The following is a 26,417-nucleotide window of genomic DNA, read 5'->3' on the forward strand; positions in this document are numbered from 1 at the left end:
CAACCACGGCAATGACAGACTGATCAGGAAACTGTCGCACAATCAAGCCTCTTTTTTCTTTCCCTGAATAGCAGTAGAGGTTGGTCACCAAGTCCGCAAGACTGGAGCCCGAGGGGCGGCCCAGCCGCCAGAGCTGCCCGCGGTGATCCGAGAGGCACTCTCTTGTGTGGCCGCAGGCGGTGGCTGTCTGGAGGCAGCAGGGCCCCCAGGCGGATGATCTTAGGTGCGGAGGCGAGGGATGGGCGACTCTGTACTGAGAGGTGCCTTCTGTGAGGCCTCTGGGCCCCGGCAGACAATGCAGGAGGGAGCCAGAGCACTGGGTGTCCCTCCGTGTTCCTGTCAGCCCAAGTGTCAGCAGGTGGCCACCACATGTCACAGCCAGCACCTGGCCACGGACACACAGCCCGGCTGGGAGAACACATACACTCTCTGGTTCCAAACACACAATTTGAGCCTGGAACCTGTTTTCGTCCGGTTTACGCTGATTTACGAGAAGTTAAATACGAATCAAAGTTTCGAGGAGGACGTGCTCAATCTGTAAGCGTGCACACAACTGTGCCGAAGCATTAACGGGATTCGGAGAACAACAGAGATGAACGGAGCGGCGCGGGGGGATGGAATGGGGCTGCAGGGGCCCTGAAATAACCAGCTCATCCAAACCACTCACTCTTCCGGACGAGGAAAATGGAAGGTCAGGGCCGTTCAGCGGCCAGGGCACAGGCGCGAGCGAGCGAGCAAGCACGCACGAGAGGAGCTGTAGGCCTGCGTTCTGCAGATGTGCGGCCCGTCACGAGCCCGTGTGCACAGCGCCGATCAGAGCCGTGATGACCTCCGTCTGCCTATTGCCCTAGATCAGACCCGGGTGAACTGAGGAAGCCTTCACAGACAGGAGGTTCCTGCCCCAAACAACGACCATTCACAGTGCTTCTCAGGGGCGGATCCTTCTGTCGGCCGGACTTGTCTGCACGGTAGGACGGAGTAAACCTCAGCAGACAAGGAGTGTGCAGGGTGGCCTGGGCCACCGCAGTGTCAGAGCCCACACCCACGTGCTGTGTTTCCAGACCAACACCAAGATCTGTTTCATTACACTTTTGTACGTAAAAGACAAACACTCACCGGGATTTAAATGAACTTGGGTGTGTGTGTGTGTGTGGACAGTTCAAAGAGGTCACATAAATTCCAACATACAGGGGTGCCTGGGTGGCCCGGTCGGTTAAGCATCCGACTTCGGCTCAGGTCATGATCTCGTGGTTTATGGGTTCCAGCCCCCGCGTTGGACTCTGTGCTGGCAGCTCAGGGCCTGGAGCCTGCTTCCGATTCTGTGTCTCGCCCTCTCTCTGCCCCTGCTCTGCTTGTGTTCTCTCTCTCAAAAATAGATCAATAAAAACATTTAAATAAAATTCCAGTGTGACTATATGTATCCATGTATACGTGTGCATGTACGTGTAAATATAGGTGTATGTGAGCATACGTAAGGTTTACGATAAATGTCAGAAGAAATCTAAAAGCCAGAATGATCGTGTATATACGCTTCTATGACAGAAAAGATTAGACTTCACGATCTACACTGCCCCAAATTCTGCAGCAGACAGGATGGACCTCGCGGGCACCGGTGGACACGGGTGAAAAGGTAAACGGGGCATCTTCTGCAAGTGCTACTTCTGCTCTGCCCTGAAACTGTGTATTCCAGAAGGACCCATCTTCTGCAACGGCCTCCTTCACTGCTTAGCGGGTGGACGCACCAAGCGAACTCCCACACAAGGGACATTCTTCTCTTAGGCAACCAGGGTGTCAAGACGCCAAACCGAAGCCGCCTAGCAGCCGACAGACACGCCCCCGGAGGCCCGGCGTGGCAAGCCTGCGTTCCCTCAGCTCCTCTACGCCAGTGCACTTGCATGCATCGTCCTAGCCCAGAGCCATGCAAAGTCCAGCTGGGGTGGGAGCAGGCCTGCAGGTTCACTGTACCTTGACAGCTCAGGGAAGGCTCCGACTGAGTTTTGGTCAGAAGAACTGGAAAAAGCAGGCAAGGAGAGAGTGAGGGCAAGCCTCGCTGGTCTGCACCAGCCCCTGAGTACAGCCTTGGCCCCCGCCCCCTGCAGGCCCCGGGCGTGGGGGGGGGGGGTGGTGGTGCTGTTTGCGCCCCTGCAGGAGAGGGGCCAACTCCCCAGCCCCTGATCTCCTCCAGCCCGCCGCTGCCGGGCTGCTAAGAGCTCCTATGGAAGCAGGTGGCAGCAAAGCCTTCCGCTTCTCCAGCCTGCCAATCCCGGGAATTCCAGAAGAGTTGGGCCTCTGCCTAGCAAGGCCCCGCCTCCGGCCTTGGCCCCGCCTCCGGCCTTGGCCCCGCCTCCGGCCTTGGCCCCGCCTCCGGCCTTGGCCCTGCCCGCTCTGGAGCAGCTGCTGGCTGGGGAGGGGATGTAATGCAAGAGGGGCCTAGAGAGAGTGCTCCCCGCAGACATCTTCCGGAATGTTCTCCCTTCTTCCCAAATACTTGACTGCCAGTAGGGATAAAGGCGTTTGGCGGGGATGGTAATCAAATACTGCACAGCCGGCAGAGCACATGGCACCGTACGGTCCAGATGAAAGAGACACCGTGTCCCGGGCAGGGGCCGGTCACCCACCATGCCCGTGCCGGCTGTTACTCCTTTATTTTCTGGGGACGCTGCTGGGGTCCCAACAGAGAGCTGATGACTGACCTAGAAGAGAAATGTGTGTTTGTGCAAGCTTTTTGCTTTCACATATTTGTGGGGACAGTTTTTCTTTCTTTTCTTTCCTTTTCTCCTTTTTTTTTTTTTTCTTGTCTTACCAAATGAAAGCTCTATTTCCAAAGAGGCACAGAAACCAAATTTAAACAGGGCTGATAAGAGCCTGACAGACACACCCACTATATCCAACCCTCGGAGCAGATGCTGGGAATAATCTTGTCTGACTTTTTGAGAGATGCGGCATAAAGCACAAGATGCATTGCTCTCAAATGTCAGAGCACTTTATTTTCTTTTTCTTTTTTTTTTTTTTTTGCAGGAATAAATAGTCTATGCATTTTATATGTGACTGAGCTAAAACCCTTCCTCGAATGGCAAATGAGACCTGGGGTCCAGAACCTGTGGGAGATTTGGCAGAGGAGAGAGATTCCATGATGATCACTGATTTTGCAATGACATCAGTAATAAGAGAAACAGATTTTCCCGGAAGAATCTGAAGGACACTAGAGAAACACGAAAAAACAGGATAGGTTTATACTTTAAAAACCCTACCCACTTGGTATCTGTGGAATAAATACAAGGCAACAGATCAAATGAGCCTCATTAAAAGGCACTTATATGAAGTTCGTTTCAGTAAGTTCTAAAGTCAAGGGCTATGTATTTATTTTTTTACTTGCTCATTCATTGATTTATTTTGGTCTGGCAGCTGTTTCAATATGGTCAGCCCTTTGTGTCAATCAGGGAAATCTGCTTACGCACCTATCAGCCTCTGTGCCAACAGTGAATGGTCTCGAGAGCGGCCGCTCCCCCAGAGGCTCTGGGCCGTCAGGTCAAGTACCAAATTCACACGAGCATTAGGTGTCTCTGGCACCAACGCTGAGGAAGCCCCACATGGCCTTGTGGGTGGTTCTCGAGGACTGATCTCCTGAACTATAATTCATTCGGGCAGTTTTAGAAAAAGCTGAATTGTCAGCTGGTTCTGACAATGAGCAATGTTTGAGACTTGGGGCAGGTACTGAAAAAGAAATCCAAGAGAAACTGGTTCATGCAGGCTTTGTGAGTAGTTCTGGTCCAGGGCCTGTTTTTATTCACGTCACGGAAGCTCGCAGGAGACAGGGAATGAGCAGGACAGGCTCAGGATGGGGGGAGATGCATCATTACAATCGAGGGGAACAGGAACAGACCGAATTTACTTTCTGCCCACTTCAACTCTGGAAGAAGCTTGAGTGGCCTGAAAATCCAGGCACGGCGATTCCCGCCCGCACTCTCCCCCAGCGGGCGTCAAAGACGCAGGGCGGCCTCACCTCGTTTATTGTCCCACGCGTAGAGTTCCTTGATCCCCAGCTCGTTGAGGGACTTGGACAGCTCCAGCTCCTCCCCGGCGATGTTGTCCCTGAGGAGCACCACGTGCTCTGGGCTGACCTCACACTTTGCGCAGATGACCGGGAGAATGTTTTGGAGCGGCACCTCGGGGCTCACACGCACCACGGCCTTTTGCGTTCGCAGGTAATTCACTACCAAGCGCACGGATTTCTGGAAGAACATACGGGACGAAAGTATTCTATAAGGGCGTGTTTGCACACGGCTCCAACCCCTATTGGTGCTCTAGAATGAGTGCGGCAAGATCTGGGGCAGCCCGAGCCCTTCTCCAGAAACTGAGTGGGTCATGGGGGGAAATGGCAGACTCAGTAGTGAACAATATGCACCTGGAATAAACCACTGACCGTAGCCTTGCTCACTAAGGAACAAACTGCTAACAACACAAGGGAATGGACATCGGGAGGGATCCTGATTTATAATTTAACACCTACGCCTAACTACCATCTTTCAAGGATCCCAACAGACCTGAACACAAGGCACTTGCACATATTGTCTACATGAAAATCGTTTGAAAGTATCACGAATAATTCAATTTCAAGAAAAATCCTAAAAAAACCCCCAAGATATCAAATTTTTGTTCAAATAGCCAGACCCACATAAATATATTAATATCTCTATAAGTATATACGGTATGTATACATGTCTGTGTATATACATATTTTTGTGTATATATACTACATACACATATTTAAGCTGGGACTACATAAGAGGCATACAGCAGACATATACATGTAATAAACATATAATGAGAGCCATTATGATCAGGGAAAAAACCAATCGGTTTGACTATACCTGATTCTAAATGTCTAGTGATAAACGGACCCGTCAAAAAAATTTTAATATGCCAAAGGTTCATAAAGGCAACTTTTTCTTGGCCTTTACTGACTCGACATTGTCCGAACGCCCTGAAGAGTAGACCCACTAAGTGCGTGCTGAATAGTTCGTTGGATCCCATGCCCCTTTCCAGGGTATCGATGGCACCGATTATAATTTATTAACCACCCAAACCTAAAAACGTACAGAAGATGAACTGCTGGCCAAACTGCCATGTTTAAAAGCAGAAAAATTTAGTAGATATTCCAAGCACCTAAAAGCTTTCCAATGGCACTAAAAGATTCACAGCAAAGCTTTATTAAGAAGTACCATAAGCAGCTGGAGTTCATTTTAACCAATAACCAAAAGCCTGAAATAAATCTGTGTATGAGATATTCCCCAAGTGCACTGAGTACAAATTTCGGACGTCAGTTTCTCCAAAGGGAAAACTCCTGTTTTTCCTCTGTCTAGGAGAAGTTCAAATCTTCCCCGTATCGCCATAGCTTCCTTGGACTGAAAGACCTAGGATTTTCTAGAGCGGTTCTACCTAATTCAACATGGTAGCCACGGGCTCCTTGTGGTTATTCCAATGTAAATGAATTAAAATTAAATACAATTAAAAGCTCAGTTTCTCAATCACACAAGTTGCATCACACCTGCTTAATAACTAGCTACACGCGCCAGGGGCGGCCTCCTTGGAACATGCAGGGTTACAGACCATTCCCATCTGTGCAGAAAGTTCCAGTGGATGGCTCTGGTCTAGACTGATTCCTCTTCTATAACATCCGAAGGAGCAAAGTTACAACCGTGAATGTTATTAAGCTCAGTTTACTTCCATCTTTGAAAAGAAGCCCAGTTAGGGCCTCACTTTGCCCAGCGTTGTTAGTAGGCATTCCAACAACAGCTGTCTGCAGGTGTTACTTAGATAAGAGGGGCCCCACCAGCCCCCTCCTCAACCCCTGGGCCACAGGTGTCTGCATATGTCCTCAGGTGACAAAGGGTCCGCTTGTCCTACTGACCTCAGGTGCTTTAGGTGGGCCAGGCTTAACCTTCTCTTCGGGAACTTTCTCTTTGAGAAACACAGTGTGCACATTCAGGGTCCCAACTAAAGTGTTTGGCTTAAAACTCAAAGGCTGTTGGGTTTCCGAAGACCGGATCTCCAGGGCATGGTGGGATGGATTCAGGTGGTTCTGAAGGCAAAGTTCAACCAGCAGGTCCATCATTGCATGGCTGCAAAAATGGAAACAAATCACATTAATTAGGGACGTTTGCACTCTCCCTTCGGTCAAGCTTGGGAAGGGCCAAACACACGAACCAGCAGGTGAATGTGCAGTCCTCTGGTCATGCTTATCAAGGGCAACGGCAGCTCGTGAATTCCTGACGCATGACTGTACTGGACGACACAGTCGTAACATCTGCAACACTAGTAAACAACAGAGCTGAAAAAGCGTCCAGTAGATCAAACCCGTAAGAGCGGGGGAAAGAGCTACACTTGTAGTTAAATCCATGGATATGCTGAGTTGAATCCTAGGAGGTCAGTTAGCACAAGTGAGATCACTAAAAACTAGACTTTCAGTTATTCAAAATTATAATGTATCTTAAAAACCGAAGATTTTAAGTTGAAGATGATAGCTAAAAAAAAAAAAAAAAAAAAAAAAGCATGGCTTTAAAAAAAAAAAAAAAACAACTAAGAAAATGCCCTAGTTTGAATGTCCAAGATTTTCATAATGTCCCCCACCACAGGGGATTATTTACCATGGGAGAAGAATAACAGTGTGGATTCCTCCAAAGAATTTCATTTACCTCTTTTATATCTGCTGGGCAGAATGCTTTTATATTTAAAGCCGACCTCTCTTTCCTGAAATTTCCCAAGCAATGGAGCATATACACCTTGCAAAAAGCATACGTCTTTCCTCTGATTTCTTTTTTAGTTTTTTAAGTGTTTATTTATTTTTGAGAGAGACAGAGGGAGACAGAGCGTGAGTGGGGGAGGGGGAGACAGAGAGGGAGACACAGAATCCAAAGCAGGCTTCAGGTTCTGAGCTGTCAGCGCGGAGCCCGACGCGGGGCTCAAACTCACAAACCATGAGACTGTGACCTGAGCTGAAGTGGATGCTTAACCGACTGAGCCACCCAGCTGTCCCCAAAACAACTTTTTAGAGCCATCTCCTCTATGACAGTATTTGCTCCCACCTACTATCTGGGAAGTAATTAACAGCATGTGTGTGAATTGGGGGATACTCGGGGACACCGGCGTCACCCGAGTTCAGGAGACTCCTGGCCCCCTGGACTGTGATGGGGCATCTGTAGGGCTGATGAAGCGCCCACCCTCGCCAAGTGCCCCAGCACACACAGCCACACCAGCTAATAACACTGTAAACTTGGATTCCTTCAGCTCCGGGGCAAAAATCATCTTTATTCTGACAGCGAGATTAATGCAATACAACAAAAAGGCTGCAAGATGTGAGGACGTTCCACTGAAAACTTCCATACGCAGGGGCGCCTGGGGGGCTCAAGTCACTAGAGCGTCCGACTTCGACTCAGGTCACGATCTCACGGCTGCTGGGTTCGAGTCCCGCGTTGGGCTCTGCGCTGACAGCTCAGAGCCTGGAGCCTGCTTCGGATTCTGTGTCTCCCTCTCTCCCTGCCCCTCCCCACTTGTGGTCTGTCTCTCTCTCTCAAAAATCAATAAAACATTAAAAAAAAAAAGCCTCAGTACAGAAAGCAGACTTCTAACAATGCTAAAATGACCTCATGTTATTTGTTCCCATGCCCTGTGTATCCTTGATGGCACTTACACACTCCCCTTCTCAGTCACCCAGGCTGAGGGGTGGGGTCTCCAGGAAAAGGCAGATGGGCCTGGGACCCTGGTCCATCTGACGCTCGCTCCTTTCCGATCTCTGTCTCCACCCACAGTCTACTGGCACCAGGGTAAGCACACACAAATAAACTGCCAGACAAGTATTTGAATTAATCTTAGAATATAAACCAGAAAGAACACAAAAGCTAGTAATGTCACTCTTCTGTTCTTTTAATGCAATACTTGGTGACATATTTGAAACACTGAATTAGATGCTGTAAAAGGGAGCAGCCAGCTCTGGGACAGGGTGGCATTTGCCCCCATTACTGAGAGTAAGTAAGCATCCTGCCCTCACGCAAGCCAGTACTTAACCGGACGTGCTAATATAGTCACGTACCCATTTTCCGCCCGAATAAAGAAGGGGGTGCCCAAGTCTCTGCCTTGCATGTCCAGTGGCTTTCCTCCCAGAACTGACTGATCCATGCTGGCCTTTGCTATCTCACTTAACGCAGGATGGGTTCTTCCCCACAGAGAGCTCCTCATGTTCAAGTTACAGCGATATTGTCAAGAACTGAGGGCGGAAGGCAGTTTCTCAACAAAATTTTGGGGGCGGGTGGGGGAGGAAGAAGTTCCAAAGCAGAAAATTCTATGTGCTGGAGGCCTGTCTCCTCAAATTTACTATTAAATTGGGGGGAGGTGGGGCGCCCGGGTGGCTCAGTCGTTTGAGTGTCTGACTTGGGTTCGTTGAGTTCGAGCCCTGCGTCGGGCTCGTTGCTGTCGGTGCGGAGCTCGCTTCAGATCCTGTCTCCCTCTCTCTCTGCCTCTCTCTCTCTAAAAAAAAAAAAAAAAAAAAAAAAAAAAAAAACTGGGGGGAGGAGAAGGCAGCAAAGCAAAGCAAAACAAAACACTGTTAAGAGCATGATCATAAAACTCAACACCAGACGCCTGGCCGTCATATGTGCTTAAATTTTACGAGGAACACAGAGGCCAATTACAAAGTCAACCTGTTCCAGCACACTGGACACTATCCTTTCCCAGTGGCAAGAGCCCAAGCCAAGACAGAGGGGCTCCCACAGGGATGTAAGGAGGTTTTGGGGTGACAGGAACTCAGGCTTTGATAGCTGTCTTGTTCTCCTTCGGGACATCTGTATCGGTGACCCCCAGAGGGACGCAGCTGATGAGGACTGAACCTGGGCTTCACTTAAGCAGCTGGACGTGCACCGGTACAAACACGAGGACTTGGGTTCGAAAGCATGACCTGATCTTACAACATCTCCTGCAGGGTCTGCCGCTCGGTGTGACCCTTCCCCAGGCTCATTTAAAACACGACCTGGGGCGCCTGGGTGGCTCAGTTGGTTAAGCATCCGACTTCGGCTCAGGTCATGATCTCGCGGTCCGTGAGTTCGAGCCCCGTGTCGGGCTCTGTGCTGACTGCTCAGAGCCTGGAGCCTGTTTCAGATTCTGTGTCTCCCTCTCTCTGACCCTCCCCCATTCATGCTCTGTCTCTCTCTGTCTCAAAAATAAATAAATGTTTAAAAAAATAAATAAAAAATAAAAATAAAACACAACCTGATTTACTACTGCCCTGCTATACGCCTTTCAGGTTCACGTCCATGTAAAATGAGGCACGTGGGGGTGGGTGGCCTTTCTGCCCCACCGGTTAATCTGCCATCAGCTGCCATTTAAAATGCCAAACTCCCAAGAGTAAGCCAGTTCTTCCAAGGCTCCTCTGATGCTCCTGGAAAAAGTCACCCAGAAAGAGAGGAAAGCCAAAGCACAATGGCAGTGCCCAGTGATAGGCAGAGACACCTCCTGGTCCCCGTGGGCTTCTGTTACAGATTCACCTGTGGAGAGCTGACAGCTTCTCCAATGGGGTATCAGTGTGTGCCCTCCTGGGGTTGTAGCAAGTCCCTATGCCACTGGGCCACAGGAAGGAACCTTCCAGAGAATGGAGAAGGTTGCCTGCTTGGAACCTTCTGGAGACTGGAAAAGGTTGCCTGCTTAGAACCTTCTGGAGACTGGAAGAGGTTATCTGTTAAGAAACTTCTGGAGACAGGAAGAGGTTGCCTGCTTACTCATACACATTCTCCTCACATCCTGAGCCTGACCCCTCCATACCTCCCCCGCTACCTGCCCTTGGGTGCAGCAACACCTGACCCTGATGTGCAGCTTTGCACACACCAGCCGTGTGAAGGGTGGGCATCCTTCCCATGGGAGCAGAGCAGTTTAGTGAGGCACCTGAGGGGAGCTTCCCCGGGATGCTGTCCCAGCACCGACACTCACCAGTTCTCAGACCCACCCCCCGTGTCTCAGTTTCCTCACCAGTGAGGGCATTAATGACAGCGTCCACCTGTCAGAGACTTAAGTCAACGAACACTTGTAAGGCACTGAGCACAGTGTCGGGCATTTGTAAATGTGATGTGTTTGCAAAATACATGAGTTGACTCATTCCTGTCTTTCCTGCTTTGGGATTCTGTGCAGTGAGATGCTGTACCTGGCTCAGAGCAGACATCCAGTCTGTATGTGGCTGAGCTCCGTCCTGCTCTCAGCAAACGCCAAGATTCCAAGTGGCATCCTTGAGACACTGCACCGTGAAGTTTCCCTAATCTTACAATGAAGCAAATTAAGGCAATCAGACAGGCTCACAATGTCAAACGAAGAGTCAGGTGTATTAAGAAAGCTGTCTAGACCATCAGTGCTAAGCACCCAAAGCACACCCTGCATTAACACTGCTGGGGACAACTGTGTCCTCCCCAAATTCATGTTGAATCCCTAACCCCCAACATATTTGGAGACTGGGCCTCTAAGGATGGGGTTATGGTTACAGGAGGCCATAGTGTGGCACTAATCCGGTAGGATTAGTGTCCTTAAAAGAAGGGGCACCAGAGAGCTGGCTCTGTGTATCCACAAAGAGGAGGTCATGAGCACAGAGCTATGGCAGCTGCCTATGACCCAGGATGATGCCTCAGAAGGAAATCTACCCGCCTGTACCGTGACCTTGACTTCCAGGCGCCAGAGCTCCGAGAAGCCATGTGTGTTGTTGAAGACCCCAGTGTCTAGTATTTTAAGGCAGTCTGAACTAAGACTAACACGAACACCCTTTGCAGGGTCTCTCTCTCTCTCTCTCTGATCCCAAGTACTAGAGGACTGATCACCCCAAACCACATTACTAGGGGTGCAGGGGTCACATGGTAGATGCTAGGGGTGCAGGGGTCGCGTGGCAGATGCTAGGGGTGCAGGGGTCACGTGGCGGACTTCCAGGGTTTCCTCTCCCAACTGCTCCTCAATATTGCTTTTCCCTCCGGCCTCTTTAATCTGTTCCCCAAACGCCTCTTAACTGCTCCTAACATAGGAATGATATTTACTTCCTGGTATTTGTGGCGATCTCTGTTTTTAAGTTTAAAAAGGATATCCAATTTTTCCCCACATCTTTCTTTTAAAAAACACAATTACAAGGGCGTCTGGGTGGCTCAGTCGGTTAAGTGCCCGACTTCGGCTCAGGTCATGGTCTCATGGTTTGTGGTTTGAGCCCCATATTGGGCTCTGTGCTGACAGCTCGGAGCCTGGAGCCTGGAGCCTGCTTCGGTTTCTGTGTCTTTCTCTCCCCACCCCCGCCCCGCCCCTCTCCCCAACTTGTGCACATGCTCCCTCTCTCTCTTTAAAAAAAAAAAATTGATAAGGAAAAGCCAGTCCTCTTTCACATGGTTCTTTTACAAATCCTGGCAGGGTGATGGTCAGCCTGTGCCCACAGTCTTGCCAGATGCAGAGCACTCAGGACCAGAGAAAAGGAGAGGGCTCTTGGGGACCATGGGGCTGGGAAGTCAGAGAGGCCACGTCATCCTACTCTCGTCAAGCTGGGCCAGGCAACGAGTCGAGGTAATGAGTCGCCCCTCTCTGGGATGCACTCCTGTCTACACCGCAAGGCCTGCCCCTCTCTGGGACACACTCCTGTCTACACTGCAAGGCCTGCCCCTCTCTGGGACACACTCCTGTCTACACCGCAAAGCCTTCCCTTCTCTGGGACGCACTCCTGTCTACACCGTAAGGCCTGCCCCCTCTGGGACGCACTCTCGTCTACACCGCAAAGCCTGCCCCTCTCTGGGATGCACTCCTGTCTACACCGCAAAGCCTGTCCCTCTCTGGGACGCACTTTCGTCTATATCGCAAAGCTTGCCCCTCTCTGGGATGCACTCTCATCTACACTGCAAAGCCTGCCTGTGGTCAGGCTGCTGAGGGTCATTCCTGAGCTGCATACACTAACCTTAATTCCTGCCTTCTTCCTGCCATCCAGCCAGTGAGACCCTGGGCTCCCTCTCGGGGACTGCGCACTTCTCCAGGTCGTTCTCACACAGCCAGTGGCATGTGTTGCAGCCGGGGTTCTTGAGGTTTAACATATAATCTGAAATTTGGGGTGTATTCTTTAATACAGATTGCTGGGCTTCACTCAGAGTTTCTGATTCACCAGGACTGGTCTGGAAATTTGTATTTCTTTTCTTTTATTTATTTACTCAGTTTTTTAGTTTATTTATATTCTGAAAGACAGAGAGAGCAGGGGCGGGGCAGAGAAAGAGAGAGAGAGAATCCACACTGTCAGCACTGAGCCCAATGTGGGGCTTGAACTCACGAACCATGAGATCGTGACCTGGGCCGAACCCAAGAGTCAGACGCTCAATTGACAGAGCCCCTCAGGCGCCCCAGGAATCCCTCTTTCTGACAAGTTCCCAGGGCTGCGGCCGCCGTTGGTCTGGGACCACACTTGGAAAACTACTGCACTCGCAGTACTCCTGAAATGAGCATTTAGTACAAATACGTTCATTAGATGAACGGGTCCCTCAGTGCCCGGGGTTACAAATTACGTTCAGGTAGCTACTCCTGGCCATGATGTTAAAACAAACACACTTCATCTGCACGCACCGTCGAACCCGAAACTGGTCGGACGCAGCCTAGTTTCTTACTGGCCTTTTGTAAGAGGCCAGTAGGAGCCCCAAGTCTTGAGTAAGGCAAGATCTAGCTACAAGGGAGCCCGTCCAGATGGCAGCTCCATGTGGCATCAGAGGGGCAGGGCATGGCAAGGCGTGCGCGGGGCCAGCCAAGAGGCGGTCCCGACAGACGAGGTCGGGTACAAAGGAACACACGGGCAGGACACACAAAAGGACAATGAAGGGACAGGAGACTGAAGAAGCCCACAGCCAGAGAAGCTCGTGGGTCAGAGACAGGGCTCTACGTTCAAGGCTAGGGTCACCGACTAGGGTCTGGTCCCGGGCCTGTCAAGTGAGGCCGGAGGGAACGAGACGGCAGCAAAATGACCAGGGGAACCTTCACCTCACGTACAAGTCTGAAGCCAAGTCATCAGGATGACGGCACCAGAGTCCCCAAATCTTGCTGGCCACACCCTCACAGAACCCAAATGCCTCGCGGGGCCAGGCAGCCACCACAGCCGGCAAGTGGTCTCAGTACGTGACCCTGGGGACAGATGGGGTTACGCCAACTGGACGGACGTGACCTCTCTAAGGCTTTTCAAACTGTTTGCAAAACCATGCTGGTCGGAACACCTTGACCTAGAGAGAAACGTGCAGAGGCTGGAGAGCCTGATAAGTTTTCTGGCCATGGGCTGTTACCCGGGGAGGTGTGGACAGGTGATATCAACATGGGTGCAGGCTGGTTAAGCTCTCCCCACGTAACTTGTGCTCTCTCGGAACTTGGACCTCATCACCCTTGACCTCTATCTTGGAGGACATCTTCCTGCAAGTCTGGAGCCTCCTGTGTCCAGGTCATAACACAAGCAGGCTTTTGCTTCTTACGTGGCAGGTGAGCCAATGCGCCCCCTGGGGGGAGCTGATTCACAGCCTATTACGTGTAATTTTTTTTTTTTTTTTTGAGAGAGAGAGCATGAGTGGAGTCAGGGAGGAGAGGGAGAGAGAGAAAATCCCAAGCGGTTTCTACACTCAGTGTCGAGTCTGACGCAGGGCCCGATTCCATGACCCTGGGATCATGACCTGAGCCCAAATCAAGAGTCAGACACTCAACTGACTGAGCCACCCAGGTGCCTCTGCCCAATTACCTTGAAAGTTATATTAGTGTTTATTTTATTACTTTTTAATATTTCTATAGTTTTGAGAGAGAGAGAGAGACAGAGTGTGAGCAGGGGAGGGGCAAAGAGAGAGAGGGAGGGAGACACAGAATCTGAAGCAGGCTCCAGGCTCTGAGCTGTCAGCACAGAGCCCAATGCGGGGCTCGAACTCATGAACTGTGAGATCACGACCTGAGCCAAACTCAGACGCCTAACTGAATGAGTCACACAGATGCCCCTCTTATCTTGATTAAAAAAAAATGTTTTTAAGGTTTGTTTAATTTTGAGAGAGACAGAGAGTGAGCAGGGGAGGGGGAGCGAAAGAGGGAGACACAGAATCCGAAGCAGGTTCCAGGCTCTGAGCCGTCAGCACAGAGCCCGATGCGGGGCTCAAACTCACGAACCGTGAGATCATGACCTGAGCTGAAGTCGGACGCTCAACCGACTGAGCTACCCAGGTGCCCTTATACACTCTTTAAAAATTTTTGTTTCTGTTTGAGACAGAGAGAGACAGAGCATGAGCAGAGGAGGGGCAGAGAGAGAGGGAGGCACAGAATCCGAAGCAGGCTCTGGGCTCCGAGCTGTCAGCACAGAGCCCGACGTGGGGCTCGAACTCACGAACCGTGAGATCATGACCTGAGCCAAAATCGGACGCTTAACCGACTGAGCTACCCAGGCGCCTGTTAGTGTTTATTTTATACATGCATGTGAAATTTGCATGTTTTAACATTTTTAGAATGCTTATTTATTTTTGAGAGAGAGTATGAGCCGGGGAGGGGCAGAGAGAAGATTGGAAGCGAAGCGAGCTCTGTGCTGACAACAGAGCCTGGTGCAGGGCTGGAACTCACAAACTGTGAGATCACAAGCTGAGCCGAAGTCTGACCCTAACTGATTGCCCCCCCCCCCCCAGGCATTGCAGCCCAGTTATCTTTCAAGTTATGTTAGTGTTTATGTTAAACGTGCATGTGAAATCTGCACGCTGCTTTTAACAGAAGACTAGTGCTCCCTATACTTGAGGAAAATGAATGCTCTGATGTGCCTGTTTCCTCACGACTTGCTTGGCACTGGAACAGAGCTTTGTGTCCCCAGAGGCATTCGTAATCTTGTTTGATGGGGACCCAGGGCGCTCAGGAGACTCGGCCCCACACGGCTGCCTCACGTCCGGGCCCTTGGATCTCCCTGTCTCTTGCACAAACAGGTCATTTTGCAAGTGAGTTTTATTTCCTTCTGCTTGCTGGGATGTCCTCCTCCTCGTGCTCCAGAAAAGTTAGGTGTTAGGGGGATGCCTGGGTGGCCCAGTCGGTGAAGCATCGTACTTTGGCTCAGGTCGTGATCTCACGGTTTGTGGGTTCGAGCCCTGCATCAGGCTCTGTGCTGGCAGCTCGGAGCCTGGAGCCTGTTTCGGATTCTGTGTCTCCCTCTTTCCCTCTCTCTTTCAAAAGTAAATAAATAAACGTTACAAAAAATTAAAAAAGAAAAAAAGAAAGATGGTCCCGCAAGGTCATCGACGACAGACTTTGGGGGAGGAGGATGTGTCCGGCAGGCTTCCTGACTGTAAGGAGCGTCCCACTTTGGGGGGACGTAGACAAGAGGGGAGATCATGCGTGGAGGGGGGCGGGGGGGGGCAGGGAAATCTCTGTGCTTTCCTCTCAATTCGAGGGAACTACAGCTGTTCTAGAAAAATTAAAAGTGTTCTAAAAGAAGATATTGCCCAAACAGAAATGTCAATCGACTAAACCAATTTGTTAGCCAGCTATTTAGGGAGCTGCCTTCTTGTGGCTGCCTCCCCAGCACCAGAACTGGACTTTCTCACCTCACCTCCTCACCTTGCTGAGCAGCAGAGAACAAGCTTCCTTTGGCCCCCAGAGCCCCGGGCTCCTCGGGAGAGGCTTCCCCAACACATCGGGGGGTGAGGGGTGAAGGCACCCCAGAGCTTATGGCGGCTCACAGCCTCCCTCCCCTTTACCTTGGAACAGGTATGCTCTCTCCAGAAGGAACGAGAAACCCAATGCCCGTGCTATGAGAGCCTGTGCCGTTCCAGAAGCTCTGGGGCCCGAAAACCCCTGAACAATTTTAAGTGCGTCTGTGGGAAAGGGGGTCCAACGGCCTCTGCTGGAAGAATCGCAGGAATGAATTCCGAGGGAGATTTCCTGTGTTTCCGCAGAGGGAACATCGGCCTTTTCCTGCCCTGGGGCCTCCTGGGTTTATGTGCCAACATGGACCTGATTTCCCACGTCGAAAGACACAGCCCCAATATTCTAGAGGCTGGCACAGCTTACGAGGCTCTCTTTCGGCTAAGGTCTTTTCAAAGGTCTTTTCGTTAAGTGTGCCCCAGCTAAAGCGATGGAACTGAACTGGTGGCCTCGTTTACCACCCACATGCCGTGCTGGTAACACCATTCCTAAACACAGACCGCAGCATTTCTCTTAGGAATGGCCCAGAAAGAACAGGGGCGCCCGGGCGGCTCAGTCGGTTGAGCGTCCGACTCTTGATTTGGGTTCAGATCATGTTCTCATGGTTCGTGAGACTAAGCCCTGTGTCAGGCTTTGCACTGAGCATGCTTGGAATTCTCTCTCTCTCTTTCTGCTCCTTCCCAAGTTGTGTGTGTCTGTGTGTGTGTGTGTATGTGTGTGTGTGTGTGTTCTCTCTCTCAAAATTAAATAAACTTAAAAAAACAAAAAAGAACGGCCCAGAACAAGAATTCTTATGTCATAATTTCTATAAGAACAGACTGAGTCTTTCATTTAAGTTTCTAAATCCAAAGGAAGCTTAAAAAAAAAAAAAAAAAGAACAAACATCAGTCATACACAGAACGCCATCAGCAGACTGCAATAAACTAATGTTCTCTCTAGGAGAATCTTTCCTAACAGGAGAAAGCATGCTTAAGGGGCTGATTACAAATTACAAACTGCTTGCTTGTCCCATGAACTATGGGACATGTTCTCTAGAAAAACCGGAGAGAGAAACCACATCGATTAGTAATTAGTAGATCTATTTGAGGCAAGGGTCAGGAATTGGGACTTCAACCCGCTCGGGTATTATTAAAGAGTGTGACATATAAAACCAGTTCCCCAAGTAAGCACCTGCTGTATCAGCAAGGGTCACAATGCCAAAGACCCAGTTACGAAAGCCCACAGGCTGCAGCTCTGACTCACTTAATCCCGCAAGAAGCCTGGGAGAAAGGGTTATACTTCACTGTTGGGAAAGAGGAAAGTGTTTTCATATCCCTCGTTAAAGCTGCCCGTATTCTCCTGGCTACAAACTACCCAGTGGTAGTTTCTACTTTGTAAGGAAAAGAAATTTTTTTAAGGATAAAATTGGAAGAACGTGTTCAGTTTGGAAATGGTGTTTGGGGGCGCCCGGGTGGCTCAGTCGGTTAAGCATCTGATGACTGGTTTCGGCTCAGGTCTCGATCTCATGGTTTGTGAGATGGAGCCCCGCGTCGGGCTCTGCGTTGAAGGTGCGGAGCCTGCGTGGGAGCTTGGGACTCTCTCTCTCCCTCTCTCTGCCCCTCCCCTGCTTGCACTTGTGTGTGTGTTCTCTCTCTCTCTCTCAAAATAAATAAAAAAATAAATAAACCAAAAAAAGAAAATGGGGACGCCTGGGTGGCTCAGTTGGTTAAGCATCCGACTGCAGCTCAGGTCATGATCTCACGGTTCGTGAGTTCAAGCCCCGTGTCCGGCTCTGTGCTGACAGCTCCCAGCCTGGAGTCTGCTTCCAGTTCTGTCTCCATGTCTCTCTCTCTCTGCTCCTCTCTCCCTCTCTCTCCCTCTCAAAAATAAATAAACATTAAAAAAAATTAAAAAAATATATATGTAAAGAAAGAAAATGACTTTCAAAATAATATTTGTACTTGTCAGGCAGGCATTCTGTCTCTCTGCGTGCATTCGCACATATGAGAGTATCGCGACGGGACTCAGAGGCCACTTTCCCAAAAAATACGTAAGCAGATTGACAGTGGCAGTGGTTTCACGGGGGGTACACTTAGCTACAGGCCCATCGGGTAGGTCACAGTCAATATTCACAGTTTTTATATCTTAATCCTACCTCAGTAAAATGGTATTTTTCAGCGTAACTAAAAACTGGGTTGAGAATACAAGGACGGCAAGTAAACCGTCATAAGTTTGCTGATAGAACGTCACGCACCTATTCCTTTGTAAACCTAGAATAATGTGGCATGTGCCTCAAGCGAAAGTTCCGCGGGAGAAATGTACTGAGCACACGGACCGCTCTGTAAAACAAAGAAACCGGAAACTCCTGTCACTGGAAGCCCCTGTCGCATGAAGCCCGGTTGCTGGGTTCCCCCTGGGGGGCGAGCGCCACGCCGGGCGTGTGGGCGGGTGGTACCACCCTGGGAAACAGGCTGACATCACCTAGCATGGGAGAAGATGCCGTGTCCCACGACTCAACAGCTCCCAGCCATACACTGAAGCTGCTTCCGGTCCCTGCTTGCACACCTCACGAAGCAATTTTTAAGGTGTACGTAGCCCTGTGCACATCGAGTTGCCACCTAGAATTTTCAGTATAAACAGCTGCAAAGCATAAAATTTCAGGGAGAATCTAAATAGTGACATTAAAAAATTTTTTTTAATTTTACGTTTATTTATTTTCTAGAGACAGAGAGAGGCAGAGCATGAGCAGGGGAGGGGCAGAGAGAGAAGGAGACACAGAATCCAGAGCAGGCTCTAGGCTCCGAGCTGTCCGCGCAGAGTCCGATGTGGGGCTTGAACCCATGAACCGTGAGTTCACGATGTGAGCCGAAGTCAGACATGCAACTGGCTGAGCCACCCAGGCGCCCCCTAAATACTGACATTTTAAAATACAAGTGCGCCTGGGTGGCTCAGCTGATTAAGCATCTGACTCTTGATTTAGGTTCAGGTCATGATCTCGTGACTCATGGGATCCAGCCCCACGTTGGGCTCTTCACTGACAGTGTGGAGCCTGCTTGGGATTCTCTCTCTCTCTCTCTCTCTCTCTCTCTCTCTCTCCCTCTCTCTCTCTCTCTCTCTCCCCCCCCCCGCCCCTTACCCACCTGCTCACTCACACGCTCTCTCTCTCTCTCTCTCTCTCAAAATAAATAAACTTAAAAAAAAAGTGTTCCATTGCTGTCTTCAATGCTTTGCCAAGAATAAAAGCCACCCACAGTGACGTGATTTCCACACTATCCATTTTAAAAAGTATATCTGAGCACTGAAGGATTGAAATATGTTCAATCACTTCTTGTTCTCCTTGTTTTCCAAGAAACAGGATTTCTATTCACTCCTGCCTCGGAATTAGACAAATCTATCTTTATGCTTGAAAGTTTCTATACTTGATTACTGTATCACTCTATTGTAAAAACTGTATGAACACTGAGATTTAACGTCTGTGTTCCTGTGACTTTGTTAAAATAGAGTTATCAGTGACATCAATAGTAGCTCAAAATTGGGGCGCCTGGGGGGCTCAGTCGGTTGAGCTTCTGACTTTGGCTCAGCTGATGATCTCACGGTCAGTGAGTTGGAGCCCCATGTCAGGCTCTGTGCTGACAGCTCGGAGCCTGGAGCCTGCTTCGGATTCTGTGTCTCCCTCTCTCTCTGCCCCACCCCGCTCACGCTCTGTCTCAGAAATAAATAAACATTTAAAAAGATAGTAGCACAAAATTGATCACTGTAATGATATATTTTGGGAAAAAATCAGAAATTCTATCAGTATTGAAATTCTTAACCCTATGATTGCAGGAAGCTTTGCCAATGTCTCCCTTTTGCCTTCTGTGGCTGACGTGGGAAGAAGAGCATGTAACCCTGACCTCAGGCACATTCCTGGGCGGATCAGATCTCACAAAGGATTCAGGTGGGCATCTCGGGGCTGAAAACCGTTCGTCTTAAATTTAAAATCCATGGGGCGCCTGGGTGGCTCAGTCGGTTAAGCGTCCGACTTCGGCTCAGGTCATGATCTCGCGGTTTGTGAGTTTGAGACCCACGTCGGGCTCTGTGCTGACAGCTCTGCTTCCGGTTCTGTGTCTGCCCCTCCCCCACTCATGTTCTGTCTCTCTTTGTCTCTCCAGGGTGAATAAACGTTAAAAAATTTTTTTAAACTTAAGATCCAGGGTTGGGTTTTAGCCATCAGTTTAAAGTTGCTCTGGAAGTTGCGTTTGGAAATTTGATCCGTGTATTTATACTTCCGGGGGCCAGACCGTCAGTGGTCACTCGGAGGGCCTCTCAGCCTGTATAACCTCAGTGCCCGGGATGCGGACTCCAGGTGCTGCTGGGCCCCCTCCCCTGAGCTTACCCTCTCCCAGGACTGAGCTGCACAGCCCTTGCTCTCGAAGGAGGACGGGGGGGCATGCGGTCATTCCACACTGTCACCCAGGCCCAGATTTGTACCCCGGGGGCCCCAGATCCTGCCCGACAAGGGAGCGAGCACAGTCTCTCAGGATCCACTCTTCGGTTCTCCTTGGACCCGAGGCTGGATGGCAGTGACCCCCGCCCCTCCGCCCCGAGGCGCCAGGGCCCTTACCTGCCGCTGACCACGCTCTTCTTCTCCAGCCCGCTGGGCAGAACCACGGTGACGGCCACCGAGCTGTTCTCCAGGCTCTCCATGTGCAGCAGGCTCTGTGGAGGGCCGGGCGACACGTCTTGGTGAAGTGTCTGTCCACCGTGCGCGTTCGGGGTGGCCGGCTTCCCAGGCGGAGGAGGGGCGCGACCCTTCGTCTTCCTCCTGAAGCAGGGGTGGCACAGAAAGAGGGGGTGAGGGGGCAGCTCCCGACTTCGGAGTTCATACAATCACCCGTGAGGATGCTTCTTCCTGACAAATCATTCTTTTTTTTTGCTTTATTTTCCCTAAACGTGTATTTATTTATTCTGACATAGAGAGTGCGAGTGAGAAGACGGGCAGAGAGAGGGAGGGAGACAGTCCCAAGGGAACTCTGAGCTGTCAGTGCTCGAACTCACCAACCGTGAGATCACGACCTGAGCCGAGCTCAAGAGTCGGACGCTTAACCTGATGAGCCCCCTGGATGCCCCACCCGACAAATCATTCTTACAAGTTTTTCTCGGTCCTCAGAAAAGCCTGCTTGTGTAGACATTTATTTATACATAAGGACCTTACTTTACAGAGGCTATAGGTATTTTGTAATCGTCTTCCCAGCATCAGGACCCACGCTAATAACAGCCTTGGGCAGGTCACCTCATTCAGTCTTCAGGATATTTGGCAGCTGAGAAAACTGGGGGTCTAAGAGATCTGTAGCTCCCCTGAAGGCCCCTGGTTATCGGGGTGTCAGAATAGGGATGGAAAGCAGACATCCTGACCCCAGGGGCCACTCCTGCCCACCTTATCCCCCCCACCCCAAGTCCTGCCAATCCACTGACAGGTAACAGGTCTAAAGTCTCCTTCAGAACAATCTTTTTTATTTTTTATTATTTTTTAATCTTTATTTATTTTTGAGAGAGAGAGACAGAGACAGTATGTGAGCAGGGGAGGAACAGAGAGAGAGGGAGATGCAGAGAAAGGACGATTGAGGGAGGGGCAGAGAGAGGGGGAGAGGGAGAATTTTAAGCAGGCTCTGCTCTGTCAGTGCAGGGCTGGACACGGGCTCAGACCCACGACCTATGAGATCATGACCTGAGCCAAAGTCAAAGACTTCACTTAAGTGACTGAGCCACCCAGGAGCCCCCGTGCTGGTACTAGTTAAATATACTTTAAAAGTATATAATTTGATATGCCACAGTGTTTGATAAGGATTTTTTTTTAAAAACAATTATTATCAGTTATGGAAAATCCCATTTTTAAGAGTTACCCATTGTAGCAATGGGTCATAAGCAGTCCAGAAAGAGGCACCCACCGAAGAATGGGTGACGGGTAGCATAGGGTTTGGCTCTTTTCACTGCTATGCATTTCCCAATTTTGTGTATTGCTTGTAAAACAAAAGAGGCCGCTTAAAATTGGGGAGAAAATAGCAAATGGGATTCAGAAAAGGCCACAAACTACTGCCATTCATGTCACTGGTTAACACAAGGATTAAGAGTGACATTCAAGGCTTACCCTCTATTGTGAAACGTAGACACGAATTTATTTCCTTTTTTCTCGTTAAAAACCTTACATCTGGGGCACCTGGGGGGCTCTGTGGGTTAAGCACCCACTTCTTGATCTTGGCCCAGGTCATGATCTCATGGTTTGTGGGTTCAAGCCCTGTGTTGGGCTCTGTGCTGGCAGCTCGGAGCCTGGAGCGTGTTTCCAATTCTGTGTCTCCCTCTCTCTCTGCCCCTCCCCTGCTCACGCTCTATGTCTGTCTCTCTTAAAAATAAAGAGCCATTAAAAAAGAATTAACAAAAAAGAATCTCCCCAAGCAGCCGCCCCAGCTCTCATCACTGACCTCGGTATAAAGGCCATGTCCCTGACCACCTAGCCTCTACCAGGCCATCTTGCTGCCTCCTGGGGTTCCCTCCACCTGCCGGGAACCCAGCACCCACTGCGAGGCGTGCATTTTCTCACCCCTTTCTCCGCACCCCGATCACACCCCCGTGCAAGAGCTGCAACCCCGCAGGCTGCAAGGACACCCCGGGATGCTTTTTGTCCAGCTCGGTGTTACATGTGTGCACGCGTCTGCCTGGGCACACACACAGACCTCAGCCAACAGTGAAAAACCTGGAACATTTCACACTAACAAAATGGATGTCTGGCTCTTTCTGAGAAAATAATAATAGATCCAAAAAGGCTCTGAACTGCTTCACAGCAAACACCGTCAGTGTGCTTCCATTTGGGCTCCGGGACTCAATGCCAGACTCCAGGCCATCACATACCTGTCCCCTGCAGGGCCGTAGCTACCGGTGCCACTGGGAAGGCAGGGCTCTCCCCGGACCCTCGATCCCGAAACTCCCTTCCCCTTCCCCCACTTGGCTGGCAACGGGTCTCATGTTCCCTGCCCCTGGAAAACCCACAAGCGTGCCCCCTGTCTGTGCCTCACCATACACCCTGTTCCGTATGCTTTGATCTCTTGAAGACACAGCGAAAAACCACATCTGAGACGCCTCTGTGGGCTCTGGGCTTAAGGACACAGGCTGAGACCAGGGGACTCCTCCTGGCTATGCTGAAGAAGCACTTGGGAAGTTTTCCAAGGGCCCAAGTCCCCACCATGGGCCAATCAAATCTGAATTACCTAAGAGCCGGGGTTATGTTAATGGATGACATTTTTTTTTAAGTAAGTTTATTTATTTTGAGAGAGACAGAGAGCAAGCAGGGGCAGAGAGAGAGAGAGAAAGAGGGATGGGGAGAGAGAGAACCCCAAACAGGCTCTGCACCATCAGCACGGAGCCTGACATGGGGCTTGAACCCAGGAACTGTGAGATCATGACCCGAGTGGAAACCAAGAGTCAGGCGCTTATTAACCCACTGAGAGTCACCCAGGCGCTCCAGACGGCAACGTTTCTTTCGAACAGAGGCTCCTGAACGTCAAAATGGCACGTGGCTCTAGTTGCAATTTCCGTATCACTTGACGAAGGCAACTGACAGATTATGACGCTATGTGCCGATAAAGTTGTGACTTCGTGTTTTGATTTCACAGAATAATATCCGCACATTTTGAGGAGCGCACACGAGAAATTTCCACACCAGACACGATGCCTGATGGGTAGATGGAGTCACGGCCCACTTCAGAAGCTGTGTGTGTCCGTGAGCGCACAGACCTCAGGCCGAGAAAGCCGCTCGATGCCAGCCTTAGGCCCTGCACACATACAGCCGCCCTCATTGCCATTCATCTGCCCAGGTAGCAATCTTGCTGCCTCATCATTTCATGTCTCTGGAAGACTGCAGATGCTTTACTGGGGCTGTTTAGAGTCTCAACAGGGTCCTCATATCTTTAGGTATTTACAAACACTTATTGATGATATTGATGATGACGATGTTGACAAGGGTGAAAACTATATTAGAGTTTCAGCCTACAAGGGACAGAGCACACTTGGAAGATCTTGAGGCAGGGATGATATTGAGGAAATCTGTCAAGACTGTAATACTGGGCATCCACCTACGGAGAAAGCTTGAGCGGCTGGTCCAGAGAAAGGCCAGAATTTGGAGACGGGAGAGAAGGGGAGGAAGGGAGGGGAAATGTCCCTGGTAGGCGGAGGGGAAGAAAAATAAACCTGTAATGCACATCATAGGAGGAGACATGAAAACAGCATCGCGGGTTGAGTACACTGCCCGACGGGCCACCAGAGTGCTGTGGTTTTCCCAAACCCGCTTTATCTCATTGGATCCTCGTCGTCTATGGGAACGGAGATTTGCTGCTTTCGTTTTGCTGGTTGGGGAAGAGTGTTCAGGTGGTTCCAAATACCAGTGTCCCGCAAATAGTTGGGGATTATCTTTGTCAAGGTCACTGAGAAAGGGGAGGGAATCTGTTTTGTCCAGAGAGAGGCTCAGCGGCTGCAGGAAATAGGGTCTGGTTGGGAAGTGAGCCAAGGAGCTAACTAATCCGTAGCCGGTGGAGATCCTTGATGATCTTCAAGAACAAGTATGGGAACAGCTGCGGGGAGCTGCGTGGGGGGAGCCCCGATGGAGATGGCCAGACCAGCAAGCAGAAACATCTCAGTTCTGGGGACATACTGAATGAGGGGTGAGGTACCTCGTGGGGAGGGTGCATGGACAGAGCGACCGCAGGAGGAAGACGGAGGGGAGGGGCCCTCGAGAGGAGGGGGACTTCACGGTGTCTGCGGTTCCCGGCCTCTGACTCTCGTACAAGGGCTCAAAGCAGGTTATCAGAGAACAAGCTCTGGGAGGTGATGACCAGATGGCTTTCTATGACCTGGGTCTGAGATGACAGTGACATTTCCAAGTGAAGGCAAGTGCAGGCAGGGGAGAGGAGCCCCCACGTAGACTGAGGACACCCACTCTCCGAAAGCTACGGCGGTCCTTGCTCAGAACCACAAAGAGCCGCAGTCCCGGCCTCCAAGAAGCCCTCCAGTGGGTTCCTGAGCACCTGCAGTGGGGAGGGTGGCGGCAGGGCAGGTGTGCAGAGGCACTGTGGTCACGACTCGGCCTGACCCTCGCCTCCTCCTAGTCTCTGCTGGCCAGTGGGTCTCAGTCTCAGACGTCATCCTGTGTGTCCATCAGGATCTGAGCCACTGCGCCTGGATCTCTTCTCTCTGGACCTCAGTTCTGTTGGGGACACCGGGAGGGACACTGGCGGCTGGGCCGTAGGACACATCCAGGTCTAGTATACTAAATCATGGAAAAATACGAACCCCAAACTACCACTATTGTACTGTATTATTATTTTTTTAAGTTTATTCATTTATTTTGAGAAAGAGAGAGAGAGCAAGCAGGGCAGGGGCAGAGAGAGAGCAAGAGAGAATTCCAAGCAGGACTGCAGAGCCCAATGTGGGACTCAAACCCACGAACCATGAGATTATTACCTAAGCTGAAATCAAGAGTTGGACACTTAACTGACTGAGCCAACCAGGTGCCCCAGATTTCTATTCTATTCTATTCTATTCTATTCTATTCTATTCTATTCTATTCTATTCTATCCTATCCTATCCTATCCTATCCTATCCTATCCTAGGATGGCCACTATCCAAAAAAAAAGGAAAGAAAATAGTCAACATCAGCAAAAATGTAGACAAAGAGGAACCCTCGTGCACTGTTAGTGGGAATGCAACCTGGTGCAGCCACTTTGGAAAACAGTATGAAAGTCCTCAAAAAGTTAAAAACAGAACCACCATAATTCCTCTCTGGGTCCGGGAATACCTTGGTGTGGGTTTGGTTCCAGAGCACCACAACAGAGCAAACATCACAATAAAGCCAGTCAAGTGAACTGCCTGGCTTCCCAGTGCATATAAAAGTTACGTTTACACTACACTGTGGTCTCTATGTGTGCAAACAGCATTCTGCCTAAAAGTGCATGCCTTACTTTAAAAATATGTTATTATAAGCTAAAAAATGCTAACCACCATCTGAGCTTTCAGGCATCATCTTTTTTGCTGGTGGAGGGTCCTGCCTTGACATTGACGGCTGCTCAATGATGAGGGTGGAGTGGTGGCTGCTAAAGGGTGGGGTGGCTGTGATCATTTTTTAACATAAGACAATGAACTTTGCTACATCAGTTGACTCTTGTTTTCACGAACAATTCCTCTGTAGCATGTGATGCTATTTGATAGCTTTTTACCCACAGGTAGCTTCTTTCCAAATTGATATCCACTGTCTCAAATGCTGCCGCTTTTCTATCAGCTATGTTTCTGGAATGTTCTAAATCCTGTGTTGTCATTCTGACAGTCTTCACAGCATCTTCACCAGCAGTGGATTCCATCTCAAGAAACCACTTTCTTTGCTCTTCTATGTTCTCATGTTGTATCATGAGATGCAAGAATTCAGTCCCATCTTCGGGCTCCTCTTCTGTTTCCAGTTCTCTTACTGTTTCTGCCACATCTGCACTGGCTTCCTCCCCTGAAGTCTGGAACCCCTCAAAGTCATCCAGGGGGTTGGAATCAACTTCTTCCACACTCCTGTTCATGTTGATATTCTGGCCTCTTTCCATGAATCACACATGTTCCTAATGGCACCTAGAATAGTGAATCTTCTCCAGAAGGTTATCAGTTGGCTTTGCCCAGATGCATCAGAGGAATCACTATCTGTGGCAGCTATAGCCTTATGAAATATATTTCTTAAGTAAGAAGACTTAAAAATCTGA

General features: G+C 50.0%; 1 protein-coding gene across 10 annotated transcripts in view; it reads right to left on the reverse strand.

Moving 5' to 3' along the window:
- The window catches only part of COBL (cordon-bleu WH2 repeat protein), a 271,166-nt gene that overhangs the window by 147,904 nt on the left and 96,845 nt on the right, over positions 1–26,417 (reverse strand). For 6 of the 10 annotated variants that reach the window (XM_053897728.1, XM_053897731.1, XM_053897729.1 and 3 more), the window contains exons 2-4: positions 20,258–20,458; positions 5,912–6,122; positions 4,004–4,232 (exon numbers count right to left, since the gene is read on the reverse strand). In XM_053897728.1, the coding sequence (XP_053753703.1) occupies positions 4,004–4,232; positions 5,912–6,122; positions 20,258–20,458 (641 nt within the window). Of the gene's footprint in view, positions 1–1,965; positions 2,011–4,003; positions 4,233–5,911; positions 6,123–20,257; positions 20,459–26,417 lie in introns of all 10 variants that reach the window. The other 4 variants (XM_053897725.1, XM_053897730.1, XM_053897733.1 and 1 more) reach the window with 1 other exon arrangement.

Source organism: Panthera pardus, unplaced genomic scaffold (genome assembly GCF_024362965.1).
Source record: "Panthera pardus isolate Hobbes unplaced genomic scaffold, ASM2436296v1 HiC_scaffold_8, whole genome shotgun sequence".
Lineage (NCBI taxonomy): Eukaryota > Metazoa > Chordata > Mammalia > Carnivora > Felidae > Panthera > Panthera pardus.